The sequence below is a fragment of the Aulonocara stuartgranti genome (genome assembly GCF_965226115.1).
Source record: "Aulonocara stuartgranti genome assembly, chromosome: 15".
In the NCBI taxonomy this organism is placed as follows: domain Eukaryota; kingdom Metazoa; phylum Chordata; class Actinopteri; order Cichliformes; family Cichlidae; genus Aulonocara; species Aulonocara stuartgranti.
The window spans coordinates 1,277,077-1,291,220 of NC_138951.1; the positions used below are offsets into that span (position 1 = coordinate 1,277,077).

Genomic DNA, 14,144 nt, shown 5'->3' on the forward strand with positions numbered 1-14,144 from the left:
AGTCTCTCACTGAACGTGCTCCTGTGACTGACCAACATGTCATGGAGTGGGTGGGAGGTGTTATCCAACATTGTCTTTATCTTGGACAGCATCCGCCTCTCCGACACCACCTTGAGGGAGTCCAGCTCCATCCCCACAACATTGCTGGCCTTACGGATTAGTTTATTGAGTCTGTTGGCATCTGCGACCCTCAGCCTGCTCCCCCAGCATGCAACAGCATAGAGGATCGCACTGGCCACAACAGACTCATAGAAAATCCTCAGCATTTTCTGGCAGATGTTGAAGGACCTCAGTCGCCTCAAAAAATAGAGACGACTCTGGCCCTTCCTGTAAAGTGCTGTGGTGTTTTTAGCCCAGTCCAGTTTATTGTCAATGTGTACTCCAAGGTATTTATAGTCCTCCACAATGTCAACACTGACCCCCTGGATTGAAACAGGGGTCAAGTGTTTCCTGGTCTTCCTGAAGTCCACGATCAGTTCCTTGGTCTTTGCCACGTTGAGCTGCAGATGATTCTGCTCACACCACGTGACAAAGGAGTCGACCACAGCCCGGTACTCTGTCTCATCATCCCTGCTGATGCATCCAACCACCGCAGAGTCATCAGAAAACTTCTGAAGATGGCAGGTCTCTGTGCAGTGGCTGAAGTCTGTGGTGTAGAGGGTGAAGAGGAAGGGGGAGAGGACAGTCCCCTGTGGTGCCCCTGTGTTGCTAATCACCTTGTCAGACACACACTGTGGGAGACGTACATATTGTGGTCTTCCTGTCAGGTAATCAACAATCCAGGACACCAGAGAAGCATCCACCTGCATCGCTGCTAACTTATCACCCAGGAGGGTCGGCCTGATGGTGTTGAAAGCACTGGAAAAGTCAAAAAACATGACCCTCACAGTGCTCGCCGGCTGGTCCAGATGGGTGTAGACACGATTGAGCAGGTAGATGATGGCGTCCTCTGTTCCGAGACGAGGCTGATAAGCGAACTGAAGGGGATCCAGATGTGGTCTTACTATGGGTCGCAGCTGGTCCAGGATGAGCCTTTCCAGGGTCTTCATGATGTGGGAGGTCAGTGCCACGGGCCTGTAATCCTGGGGGCCACTGGGACGAGGCGTCTTTGGTACAGGGACGAGGCATGATGTCTTCCACATCACCGGGACCCTCTGCAGACTCAGACTCAGCATAAACAGTTTATGAAAGACTCCACACAGCTGGGGGGCACAGGCCTTGAGGACAAGGGGACTCACTCCGTCTGGTCCAGCAGACTTGCCTGAGTGAAGTCTCCTCATTTGCATCTCAACCTGGTATTGAGTGAAGGTGATGGGTGGGGGAGGGGTGTCAGGAATCTCACAGGAGGCAACATGTGAAGAGAGAGGCTGGCACAGTGGTGTGGCTCTGGATTCCAGGCTGACTGCAGGTGAGGTTGTGGGGGTGGGAGCAGACACTGTGGTGTCGAATCTATTGAAAAACAGATTCAACTCGTCGGCTCTATTCTCACCTCCCTCAGCTCCCCTGCTGTTGGTTGGCCTGAATCCAGTGATGGTCTTCATGCCCCTCCACACCTCTCTCATGCTGTTCTGCTGGAGTTTCCACTCCAGCTTCCTCCTGTAATTGTCCTTAGCCTCTCTGATCTTGTCCTTTAGTAACACCTGGATCTTCCTCACCTCCTCTTTGTTGCCCCCTCTGAAAGCCCTCTTCTTGTTGTTGAGGAGGGCTTTGATGTCCTTAGTCACCCACGGCTTGTTATTTGGGTAACAATGAACAGTCTGAGCTGGAACAATGGAGTCGGTGCAGAAAGTTATGTAGTCTGTGATACACTCAGTAAGCCCATTGATGTCCTCGGCGTGAGGCTCACAGAGTGTTTCCCAGTCGGTCACCTCGAAACAGCCCTGTAGTTCCGCTATTGCCTCCTCTGACCACCTCCTAACAGTCCTGGTGGTCACAGGTTCCCTCCTAAGGGGAGACTATTCCAAAGTCTGGGACCTGCCACAGAGAAGGATCTATCACCACGGGATTTGAGGTTAGGCAGGCAGCATAGGCAGAGAGGAGCTCAGACAGGTAAGGAGGGGCTCGGGCATTAAGTGACTTAAAAACAAAAAGTAGAAGTTTAAATTGGATCCTGTAGGAGACAGGAAGCCAGTGTAAAGAAGCTAAAACTGAGGTTATATGCTCTCTCCGTTTGGTACCAGTTAGCAGGCGAGCAGCAGCATTTTGAACCATCTGAAGACGATGGATGGTGGCCTGATCCAGACCATAATACAATGAATTGCAGTAGTCCAATCTGCAAGTAAGAAAAAGGTGAATAACACGCTCAAAGATGTTAGCTGGAAGGTATGGCTTTACCTTGGCTAGCTGTCTTAACTGAAAAAAACAGGACTGAACTACTACACTCACCTGCTTATTCAATTTAAAAGAACCATCAATGTAGACACCGAGGTTTTTTACATGTTTTACAATACGAGGAAAGGGTGCCCAGAGTGCTGTCGATACGATTAAAGTTGCCAAAAATGACAACCTCAGTTTTATTTTCATTTAGCTTTAAAAAATTTAATGACAACCACTGTTTGACATCATCAAGGCAGCGTAATAAGAGCTGCAGATGGTCTGACCCTGCTTTTAAAGGTAGATAAATCTGCAAATCATCAGCAAAACAATGAAATGAAATGCTGTACCGCGAGAAGATGGAGCCCAATGGCAACAAATAGAGTGCGAACAGGGCAGGACCCAAAATAGAGCCTTGAGGGTACACCGTATTTAAGAGGGGCTATTTTGGAGTTGTGGGGGCCCATATTGACATAAAAAAAACCTTTCTGACAAATAGGAACGAAACCACTGTAGGGCAGATCCTTTTAGGCCAGCATGAAATTCTAGCCGTGATAACAGGATGTCACGGTCGACCGTGTCAAAAGCTGCTGACAAGTCCAACAATAAAAGGGCAGCAGGGCTGCCAGAGTCCAGAGTTAAAAGAATATCGTTAAAAATCCTTAAAAGTGCCGTCTCAGTGCTATGTAGTGATTTAAAACCAGATTGAAATTTTTCAGAGATCATATTAAAATCAAGGTGTGCCTGCAACTGTAGGTAGACCACTTTCTCCAAGACTTTAGATAGAAAAGGAAGCTTTGAGATAGGCCTGTAGTTGGACAGAAAAGTTGGGTCCAGGTTTTGTTTTTTAAGAAGAGGCTGAACTACAGCTTGTTTAAACAACTTCAGACCTATCCACTGATATAAAGTTTTTCATAATTTTCTTAATATTTTTTATGTTTTTATAGCTTTATTGTCATAAAGACCCCTGTTTATTTTTTATTTTTATTTTTTTGGTGGGGGGGACCCATAATATATATTATAAATATATTCTCAATCACATTCACACCACTCTCTTATATCAGCTCCACTACATCGAGACTATTTTATGGTGGTTAGCTGTTTTATTGTCATGTATTTTGCATAATAAGATAACCATGTCCTGCATTCAAAACCACTGAAAATGTCTATGGTGGTGCTGTACCTAATATTGTGCTCATTGGATCCAAAACATATTTTTCCTTTATTTTGAAGGCTGAGGCTTAGATCCATTAGATATTCACGAGAAAAAAATTATCACATGTCAGGATTACAGTATATCGAAAATATGTGATTATAATGGGAGTCAATGGGACCCAAAATGGTACGATAAACACAGGTGGTAACACTTATGTGAATCTCCTTTACTATACACAACACCATAGAGGGGATCATTGAATTTTAAAAATAATCCTAAAATGCACCTCCTGGCCAAGTTTCATGCAACTAGTCTTTAAAATGACTGATATATTGAGAATCAAAAATCCAAAGGGACCCAAAAGGGCCCCTTTTTTGACTTAAAGCCTCTGAGGGTTAAAGCATGATGGGACGTAGCCTGTAGCAAGGGACGTATTAATTAATCTCAGGATAAAAGGCCCAACAGTATTAAAAGTGCTTTTAAGCAAGCTCGGGGGGGAGACAATCAGAGGGGCAGTGTGATGATCTTAGGTTACTAACTACCGCGGTCAAGTCCTTAAGGGAGACGGGATCAAACTGCTCTAAGACAGCTGAGCACACAGGAGAAGGACTCTGATCTGAGGCAGCAGACAACGAGACAAGGGCCCTAATCAATAGGATCTTGTCATTAAAAAATGCTTTAAAAAATCATCGCACATACTTGGTGAAGAAGTGACTCCAGAATTATCACATAAACTAACAAAGCCACAAGTTTGCCTCTCTTTCGTCCACTTTTGTCTCTACGCAACGTTACTCGGCCTCGCCTCTCTCCTTCACTGAAGACAACTCCCCCTCCTCCCCCATCGCTTCACGTGCAGGCAGCGACAAGATGGACACGGCAAATCTCCGTTAACGAGTTACTGCGCATCGCCCCATGCGTGGGGCTGGACGGCGTCAACGTGTTAACGAGCTAACCATGCTAACGAGCTAACCATGCTAACGAGCTAACCATGCTAACGAGCTAACCATGCTAACGAGCTAACCGCGCTAACCCTAAAATCCTTTCATTCTCTCAAAAGTTAATAGCGCGCCTTATGTATGAATTCTGGTTGTGCTTGATGGCCGCGAACCGATTTTATGTGGTACACGGCGCTCAGCAGTCTGTCAAAAATGTTTTAGTTCGACTTTGGTAAGTTACGGAGCTGCACTGCTTGATAGATTGTCGGCGCATTACGGCTACTGAGGAGCTTCGCGGAGTGATACGTACTGTGCTTCAACGTAATATTACCGTACTGTGTGTGTATAAGGACCATAAATAGCACCTGTAAGAGACGTGGTTATGAAGCGGATTTCAAACTCCAGGCTGTCAGTCATGCAGTAGAACTTGGGAACAGAGCAGCTGTGAAATCTGTCTGTCTTTGTTATTACGCTCAGCGTCTTTTAGTTTACATTTTGACTGCACAATTGTGAGCTCTTTGTTTAGCACAAAAACAACATTGTTTTCTTTTATTTATGGAGCATTATTATTTAATGAATGCTCATAATTTAATTTTGAGTAATTTTTCATGTACATCTGCGCTGTATGTCAATAAAAGTGCCTGTGTGACATCTGGGACACAGCTTTGACTAAGAACTCTCTTTTTGTTCTTACTTTATGGCTTAAAAAAAATATCGAGATATATATCTTATATCGCCATCCAGCTAAAAAATATCGAGATATGAATTTTGGGTCATATCGCCCAGCCCTACGTGGGACCAGTAACCCACTGGATCAAGTTAAGAGTCAATAATATTTAAAAAGTCCTTGACCAAAAGTTTAGTCACAGCAGACATAGATGTTACAATCACCAAGGATTAAAAAACTGTCAAATTTAAGAACGATTCCAGCCATAAAACCTGAAAACTCTTTGATAAAATCCTTGTTAAACTTGGGAGGGCGATATATGAGGGCACACAGTAAAGGCGCAGCAGAATTCAGGTGTAACTCAAACAGCTGGAGTTCAAAACTAGAAAATGAGTCGTGCTGTAATGTTTGATGGCAATGAAATCGAGCGTTGAACACAGTGGCTAAGCCTCCCCCCCTACCAGAGGACCGAGGGAGGCTGAAGAATGAGAAATTAGGAGGGACCAGCCCCGAAAAAGCTACAGACTCAGAAAGTCCAACTGTTGTGACTTTAGGAAGTCATTTAATTCAAACGTCTTGTTTGCTAATGATCTTACATTTAGTAAAGCCATTTGGAGTGTGTAGATCCTAACATCAGATGTTCCAGCTCGGTTAAGTGTGCGAAGATTTCCGTGGTCCACGCCGCATCCACGGGTCCCAGGCCACTCAGGGAAATAAAAAGCTGAGAGCGGGGGATCAAGTGTCGTGGGAGCTCCAGGGACAACAGGCAGGATTCATCTAAAGACGCACTCTGCTGGTCCAGTAGTTCCACGAGAAGCACGGAGAAGAGCTCGGACTTTGATGAGTGTACCAGCCCGCTTTCCCCGTTTCCTCGGGCGCTTCTTCCAGGAAGTGGTGTATGTGTGTTGGCACAGATAAACCGGGATACAGGGCTCAAAAAGTGGTGGAGGAGGCCCATAATCATCTCCAATTTCGTTGTACTCTGTACAATGACAATAAAGGCTATTCTAGTCTATCTCCTGTCTCAGTTTGCTTAAGAGCCAGGGTATACGATGCTTTGATTTCTAAGAGTAACTGGCGATTGTACACACGCAGAGCGAGGGCATTTTGGGATAAAATAGAGAAGGATAAGGCTAGCGAAAGCCAAAGCAAAGCTAGCAGAGTTGACGGACGTGTCGCCGTGCATACTGCTGGTGCCATCTAGATATAAGACATCTATCGTCCCGATAACGATATAAATCACAAAAATTTAACATTTTCTGTAAATTCTGTGAATCTCGGGGAGCTCGACTTGCGTGAAGTGTTTCCAGCTGGTCGTCATGTAGCTGGAGTAGAGTGTTTTAACCGATGTATGAAACTATACATTTTTAGACATAAGTTGTAACGGCCGCCGTTTTCTTGGTAAGTATTTATTTCACAGCGTGCTGCGGGGAAAAGCCTGTTCCAGGGCTCGCAAAATTTCAAAATCCCTGGTAGCCCTTCGGGCAGGGGCTCTTCAGTTTTTGGTAGCCCAAAATAAATTTAAGTAGCCCGAATAAAAAAGAGCAATTTTTTGATTGATGTTTTGTTTCTTGTTTTGTTTCCTTTGATTGAGGGAAAACCTATTACTATAGTGACCAGAGAGCATTAAGGGGCAGAGAGGAGGATGTTACTCCTAATGTTGTTGGCGCCTTTTAGGAGGACGCTGCTAATGAAATTACACAGTGAATTTGCATTTATTATTATATTTACAAAATACCAGAGTTTTTGTCTTGGTTGTATAATTTTATTTTGTTTTATTTATCCGCCACACCTTAAAGGCCCTTCCGTGAAAATATTATCGGACATTAAACCGTTCATGGGGCAAAAAAGGTTGGGAACTGCTGCTCTACTACATAAATTAGGGGTAGGTGATATAACCACGCCGTGGACACAAGTTTGTGAATGCAGTAACTCAAGAATGGGGCTTCTGAATTCAGTTTCAGGATTCTGAAACTCATACCATGTATGTATCTGCTAAAAAATCTTGGAGAAGTTCAAATCTCAGTGGCAAATCTCAAGGTCAGAGGTCAAGTTTTCTAAGAATCTTGTGAATGTGATAACTCAAATGAGGCAACGTCAAATTTATACCACTGGTTGTTACATTTAGTGTGTGTGTGTGTGCGCTCTTGTGTTTTCCAGATAAGATCCAGATCCTCATGCAGCGGTGTTGAGAGGTGACAAATCATGGGTAGCTAGATTTGATAAAACTGCCAAAATGTCGTCAATCTTAGGACTCCCTACACGAGGATCAGATGTAACTGTTCTCATATCCAGGGTCCATGTGCATCCCTATTGTGTACTTGTGGAATTCTGGGGAAAATTTAGCCTGGAGAGGACCGCAGAGTATGAACGTCTAGCCAAAGACATCCAGTCCCCTGGGGACTCTTTGCAAGAACTGGAAGGAAAACCTGGTGACCAGTGCTTGGTTCAGATTGAGAGTATTTGGTATAGGGCTCGCATAGTCTCAAGTAATGGCTCGAAATACACAGTGTTCCTCATTGACAAAGGAACAACATGCCGTGCCAACACAAGTAGGCTTGCATGGAGTAAAAAGGAGCATTTCCAACTGCCTCCTGAAGTGGAGTTTTGTGTGCTAGCTAATGTGCTACCACTGTCACTTGAGAACAAATGGTCCCCAATGGCGCTTGAATTTCTGAAATCTCTAACTGGGAAGTGTGTTTCAGCACATGTGCAGCAAGTACTAGACCTGAACAGAACATTCCTCCTACACATACCTTGCATATCCAAACAAATGTATGAGATGGGATTTGCTAAGAAACTATCCCCAAACATCTTCCAGGACTTTGTCCTGAAGTCAGTGCAGCCCCATAGTGGAGCTGAGGTTTTTCCAGAGATCAAACGGCTGTCCGTGGGACCTGTTGAACAACTGCGCAAGCAAGAGGTGTTCATGTACCCAGAGCTACAGGGAGGAACTGTAGAGACAGTCGTTGTAACAGAAGTGACAAACCCACAGAGGATTTTTTGCCAGTTAAAGGTCTTCTCTCAAGAACTGAAGAAACTGTCAGATCAGCTTACACAGAGCTGCGAAGGGAGAATGCCCAATTGCATTATAGGCCCAGATATGATTGGGTCTCCATGTTCTGCAAGAGGAAGTGATGGCAAATGGTACCGCTCTATTCTACAGCAGGTATTTCCAACCAGTAACATGGTGGAAGTATTGAATGTTGACAGTGGAACCAAAGAGTTTGTTAAAGTGGAGAATGTAAGGTCACTGGCTGCAGAGTTCTTTAGGATGCCAGTTGTCACCTACATCTGCTCTCTCCATGGAGTTATTGACAAAGGGGTAGGATGGACAACCACCCAAATTGACTACCTCAAGTCTCTCCTGCTGTACAAGACGATGATTGCCAAATTTGAGTACCAAAGCATCTCAGAGGGTGTTCACTATGTCACTCTTTATGGAGATGACAATACAAACATGAACATCTTGTTTGGTTCCAAAGAGGGCTGTTTGCTGGACTGTGAAAAAACACTGGAAGATTATGCTATTCGCAACACAGCACACAGGCAACCGCATCCAGCCCAGCAAGAAAGAACGATGCTAACTCCTGGAGAAGTTGTGGAAGAAAAAGAAGGGAAAGCAGTTGCAGAGAGGGTGCCTGCTGAAGTTCTCCTGCTAAACTCCTCACATGTGGCAGTTGTTCAGCATGTAACAAACCCATCAGAGTTTTACATCCAAACGCAAAACTATACAAAGCAGTTGAATGAATTAATGGATACTATCTACCATCTCTACAAAGATTCTCTGAATAAAGGATCTGTTAGAATTCCAACTGTTGGACTCTACTGTGCAGTCAAAGCAGCAGATGGTGATTTCTACAGAGCAACTGTGACTGAAGTTGGTGAGACACAGGTCGAGGTATTCTTTGTTGATTATGGAAATACAGAAGTGGTCAATAGGAGAAACCTCAGGATACTTCCTGCTGAGTTCAAAAAGCTGCCACGATTGGCACTAAAATGTACTCTGGCTGGTGTCAGACCTAAAGATGGGAGATGGAGTCAGAGTGCCTCTGCCTTTTTCAGAAAAGCAGTAACTGATAAAGAACTAAAAGTACATGTACTGGCCAAATATGATAGTGGCTATGTTGTCCATCTGACAGATCCCAAAGCAGAGGGAGAACAACAAGTCAGTACACTGTTGTGTAGTTCTGGTCTTGCTGAAAAGGCTGACAAACCAGGGCAGTGCAAAGACACAATGCATCCTGCTATTACGCCTCCCACACAATATCCAGTTGCCAGCCCACTATGTGGGAATAAGAACACTGGATTGGCTCTCCAAGTCCAAAACATATTTGGCCTTAGCCAGAAAAAAGGAAGAATGGCTACCTTTAAGGAACACATGTTTCCTATCGGAAGTGTCCTTGATGTCAATGTGTCCTTCATTGAGAGCCCAAGCGACTTTTGGTGCCAGCTAGTTTATAATGCAGGACTCTTGAAATTGCTCATGGATGACATACAGGCACACTATGCAGGCAGTGAGTTTCAGCCAAATGTTGAAACGGCTTGTGTTGCTCTTCACCCTGGTAACGGATTGTGGTACAGGGCCCTTGCGATTCATAAACATGAAACTGCTCATGTGGATGTGTTGTTTGTTGACTATGGCCAGACAGAGACAGTCTCCTTCCAAGACCTGAGGAGAATCAGCCCAGAATTTCTTACTCTGCATGGTCAGGCTTTTCGATGCAGTTTGTGGAATCCCAATGACCCTACATCTGCTGTAACTGAGTGGAGCGAAGAGGCAGTAGAAAGGTTTAAAAACTTTGTGGACTCGGCTGCTTCCAACTTTGTGATTCTGAAATGCACCATATATGCTGTCATGTGCAGTGAGCAGAAGATTGTTTTCAACATTGTGGATCTAGAAACTCCATTTGAGAGTATTTGCACTAGTATGGTAAATGTCATGAAAGGTACACCTCCCAAAAAAGCTATGGGACCATCTTTTCATCTGGATACATACTACTACTCAACACACAGTGTCAAAACTGGGATGGAGGAAGAGGTCACAGTGACATGTGTGAACAATGTCAATCAGTTCTACTGCCAGCTTGAAAAGAATGCTGATGTGATTAATGACCTCAAGATGAAAGTGAGCAGTTTTTGTCGTCAGCTTGAGAATGTGAAGCTTCCAGCAGTCTTTGGAACTCTGTGCTTTGCAAGGTATACTGATGGGCAGTGGTACAGAGGGCAGATCAAGGCCACAAAGCCAGCACTCCTGGTTCACTTTGTGGATTACGGGGACACTATTGAAGTAGATAAATCTGACTTGCTCCCAGTTCCCAGAGAGGCAAACGACATCATGTCTGTACCTGTGCAAGCAGTGGTGTGTGGTCTTTCTGATGTCCCTGCGAATGTTTCCAGTGAGGTGAACAGCTGGTTTGAGACAACTGCAACAGAATGCAAATTCCGAGCGCTAGTAGTGGCCAGAGAACCTGATGGGAAAGTGCTAGTTGAGCTCTATCTTGGAAACACTCAGATCAATTCAAAGCTCAAGAAAAAGTTTCAGATTGAGATGCACACAGAAAGCCAGGTTGTTTGCCATGGTCGGAGAGCTTTTGAGGCTTCACCGAGTTATTTGCAAAAGACGACAAAACGGACCACAAAAATGGAAGATGACACACAATTCCTGAAGAAAAACAGTTTCTCTGCTTCAAAACCTCCTTTTACTTTAAGGGATGACAGGAAATCTAATGAAATGAAACTTTGGAACAAAACAAAGTCAGTTCATGAAAATGGTCAAAGGATCAAGAGTCCACAACTAGAGTTGTACACACCTCCACAGCAAAGGCAGTCATCTACTGGTGGCAATGTCAGATCTTCAGATCTTCCAACAGATACCAAGAAACTCAAGTCAACAGTAAATGGCACAGAATCCCAAAAGGAAAGTAATGCTGAAAAGCTTCCTAAACTTTCAGACTTGCCCTCAAATTCTGTCACACCTGGTATGGTAGCAGATGTCTACATGTCACATTGCAACAGCCCATTAAGTTTCTATGTGCACTGTGTAAGGGATGAGGATCATATATTTTCCCTGGTAGAAAAGCTCAATGACCCCAATTCAACTCCAGAAACCAACAGGCTCAAAGAATTGCTACCAGGTGACCTTGTTCAAGCACAGTTCGCAGATGATTCCTCATGGTACCGAGCAGTTGTAAGAGAACTCCATGGTGATGCAATGGCTCTCATTGAGTTTGTTGATTTTGGCAATACAGTCATGACTCCACTTTCCAAGATGGGCAGACTCCACGAGAAATTCTTGCAGCTGCCAATGTACAGCACACACTGTATGCTGAGTGATGCTGCTGGTCTTGGGGAAGAGGTTGTAGTTGATCCAGATGTGGTGTCTGCTTTCAAAGAAAAGATTTCTAGCAGTGGAGAAAAAGTGTTCAAGTGCCAGTTTGTCAGGAAAATTGGGTCTGTGTGGGAAGTTAACCTTGAAGACAATGGTGTGAAGGTTACGTATAAAGTGCCTACTGTAGATCCTGAAATCACTTCAGAGAAACTTGAGCAAGTAAAGGAAAGGAAGGAGCCATCCCAGGTATCTGATATCAGAGAAGTGCCAGAGAGATCAGTGCTGAGCCACTGCTCCCCACATAACTTTCTGGAAGACCTTTTTGAGGGGCAGAAATTGGAAGCCTATGTCACAGTCATAAATGATGATCAGACTTTCTGGTGTCAGTCTGCTAGTTCAGAAGAACATGATGAGATCTTATTAGGTCTCTCAGAAGTTGAGAATTCAGCAGGTCAGAACCATATTGATCCAGATGCTCTTGTTCCTGGAAGTCTATGTATTGCTCGCTTTTTAGACGATGAGTTTTGGTATCGTGCAGAGGTCATTGACAAAAATGAGGGTGAGCTCTCTGTTTTCTTTTTGGACTATGGAAACAAGACTAGAGTCAGCATAACAGATGTGAGAGAAATGCCACCTTGCTTGTTGAAGATTCCACCACAGGCATTTTTGTGCGAGCTTGAAGGCTTTGATGTTTTGTGTGGATATTGGGAAAGTGTAGCAAAGGTTGAATTGTCTGCACTCATAGATGTTAAACTGTTGCAGTTGACTGTCACAAAACTAGCAAGAGCTACAGGAACAATCTTTGTGCAGGTGGAATGCGAAGGTCAGGTGATAAACGAATTGATGAAAACCTGGTGGAAGAGCTTCATAACCGAAAATAAAGCCAAAGCAGATGAACTGCCTGATTCAGATGAAGCTTCAGTGCAGACTGATTCATCTGTAAATGAGTCTGTGGTACCTGACGATCAAGTAGAGAATCCCAAAACCCAAGAAGCAGACAAATCTCATATCCACTTTGAGAAAGACAACAGTGACGAGCTCAGCACTGATCAGTTTGAGCCTTGCACAGAAGATGAGGTACAAAAATTAAGTACTCCAAAGTCCTCTAAAGATTCAGTTCATCTTGAGTTTTTTGGGATCCAAGAAGAAAGTGTTTCCACAGAGAAGATCGAAGTCCAAGCCTCTGCAATATTGATCAAGGACAGATTTCCTGGTGATAGTGGTATAGATGAAAGTATATTGTCGCCACTTGATAACCAAGATGACAAAGACCAAAATGTTTTGACTATGAACTTTAACATGGAGGACACTAACAAAGAACCTGAAGAGGAGCAAGCCTTGGTAATGGACGCTTTTGGGCCCAACGTCTCAAGTTCTCCAGTGGATGAGAACCTTTTAGAGACAACAGATGACCTAGAGGGAACTGCAAGAACTGACAAGGTATCTCTACTTGAAGAGATGAACGCAGTTTCCTACAGCTTTGACATCATGAATGTTTCTGGTAAGAAAGAGCTTAATTTCTCTTTTTAAAAATGTTTTTCTCCTTGTTAGCACACAATATGGTTGAGTTCAAATCTGCTCAAATCATAATGAATGCCATGTCATTCTGGAAAAATACCTGTGTAATAATATTACATTTGCTTGCTGGAGTCTGATGGACTCAGAGTTGAGTCTCACATGTTGTCAGTTATTATGCAAGTTAATGATTTCATATGTGTTGCATTTTCCTTTTTCTATTTCCAGATCTAGCCCAAAACCAAGATGGAATAACAGCTTCTGTAGGAAGTGGTACTTCCCTGAACCGTAGGACAACTGTGAAATTGGTAGATTTAAACTTCATTATGTCGAAATAAACTGATGATCTTTTTAAAAGCCTTAAAAGTAGGACTGTGCGATATGATGAAATATATCGGATGATAAAATTAAAACATCTATAATTTCATATTATACACTATCATTTGTTTCATGGTGTCGCAAAATAAACCGTTTACGGCAATATTTTTTCATCGTTTGGATGGCCACCATGCAGGCACAGAGAATACCAGCATGGCCGTTGATGAGGCAGAACCAGTTAGCTCCAAACAGAAGGACCAGTCAAAACAAATCGAGGACCTTATTTCTAAACGAGGGGCATAGACATGTAGCATAGACATGATTTGGTTAGGAAAAGTCTGACGCGGACCAGAAAACTGTACGATGCAAATTATGCTGCAAACTGGTCCCCAGTTCAGACTCAAACACGACAAACCTCTTCTACCACCTACGCACGAATCACGTGAAAGAGTACGGTGAGAGTTTATGGACGAGAACCAAAAAGAACCGCCAGATGCTCAAAATACACCTCAAACGTTAGAACAGGCTTTTCCCCGCACTACGCCATGTAATAAATACTCACAAAGAAAATGGCGTCCGTTACAACTTGTAACTAAAAATATATATTTTCATGCATGAAAACACTTCACACAAGTCGAGTTGCCCAAGATTCACGGAATTTACAGAAAATGCACTATATTGTGATATATATCATTATCGGGATGAGAAATGTCATATCAGGATATGAGATTTTAGTCATATCGCACAGCCCTACTTTAAAGCGTCATTCTGTAATTTAAAATTGTTGATTACATACGTACATATTGGTATCTTCCATTTTCTCAAGGTTCCGCGGAACGCTGTTAGTCTCATGGAAAGTACTGATCTAGGAACTGAAGTCTCAAAACGGGTACAAGAAATTTGATTGGA

At 43.6% G+C, this 14,144-nt stretch overlaps 1 protein-coding gene across 1 annotated transcript in view; it reads left to right on the forward strand.

Annotated features, from left to right (window-relative positions):
• The window catches only part of tdrd6a (tudor domain containing 6a), a 31,087-nt gene that overhangs the window by 9,451 nt on the left and 7,492 nt on the right, over nucleotides 1–14,144 (forward strand). The window contains exons 2-4 of the mRNA XM_082505442.1: nucleotides 7,232–12,903; nucleotides 13,146–13,225; nucleotides 14,062–14,124. Coding sequence (XP_082361568.1) covers nucleotides 7,308–12,903; nucleotides 13,146–13,225; nucleotides 14,062–14,124 — 5,739 coding nt within the window. The 5' untranslated portion in view covers nucleotides 7,232–7,307. The remainder of the gene's footprint in view (nucleotides 1–7,231; nucleotides 12,904–13,145; nucleotides 13,226–14,061; nucleotides 14,125–14,144) is intronic.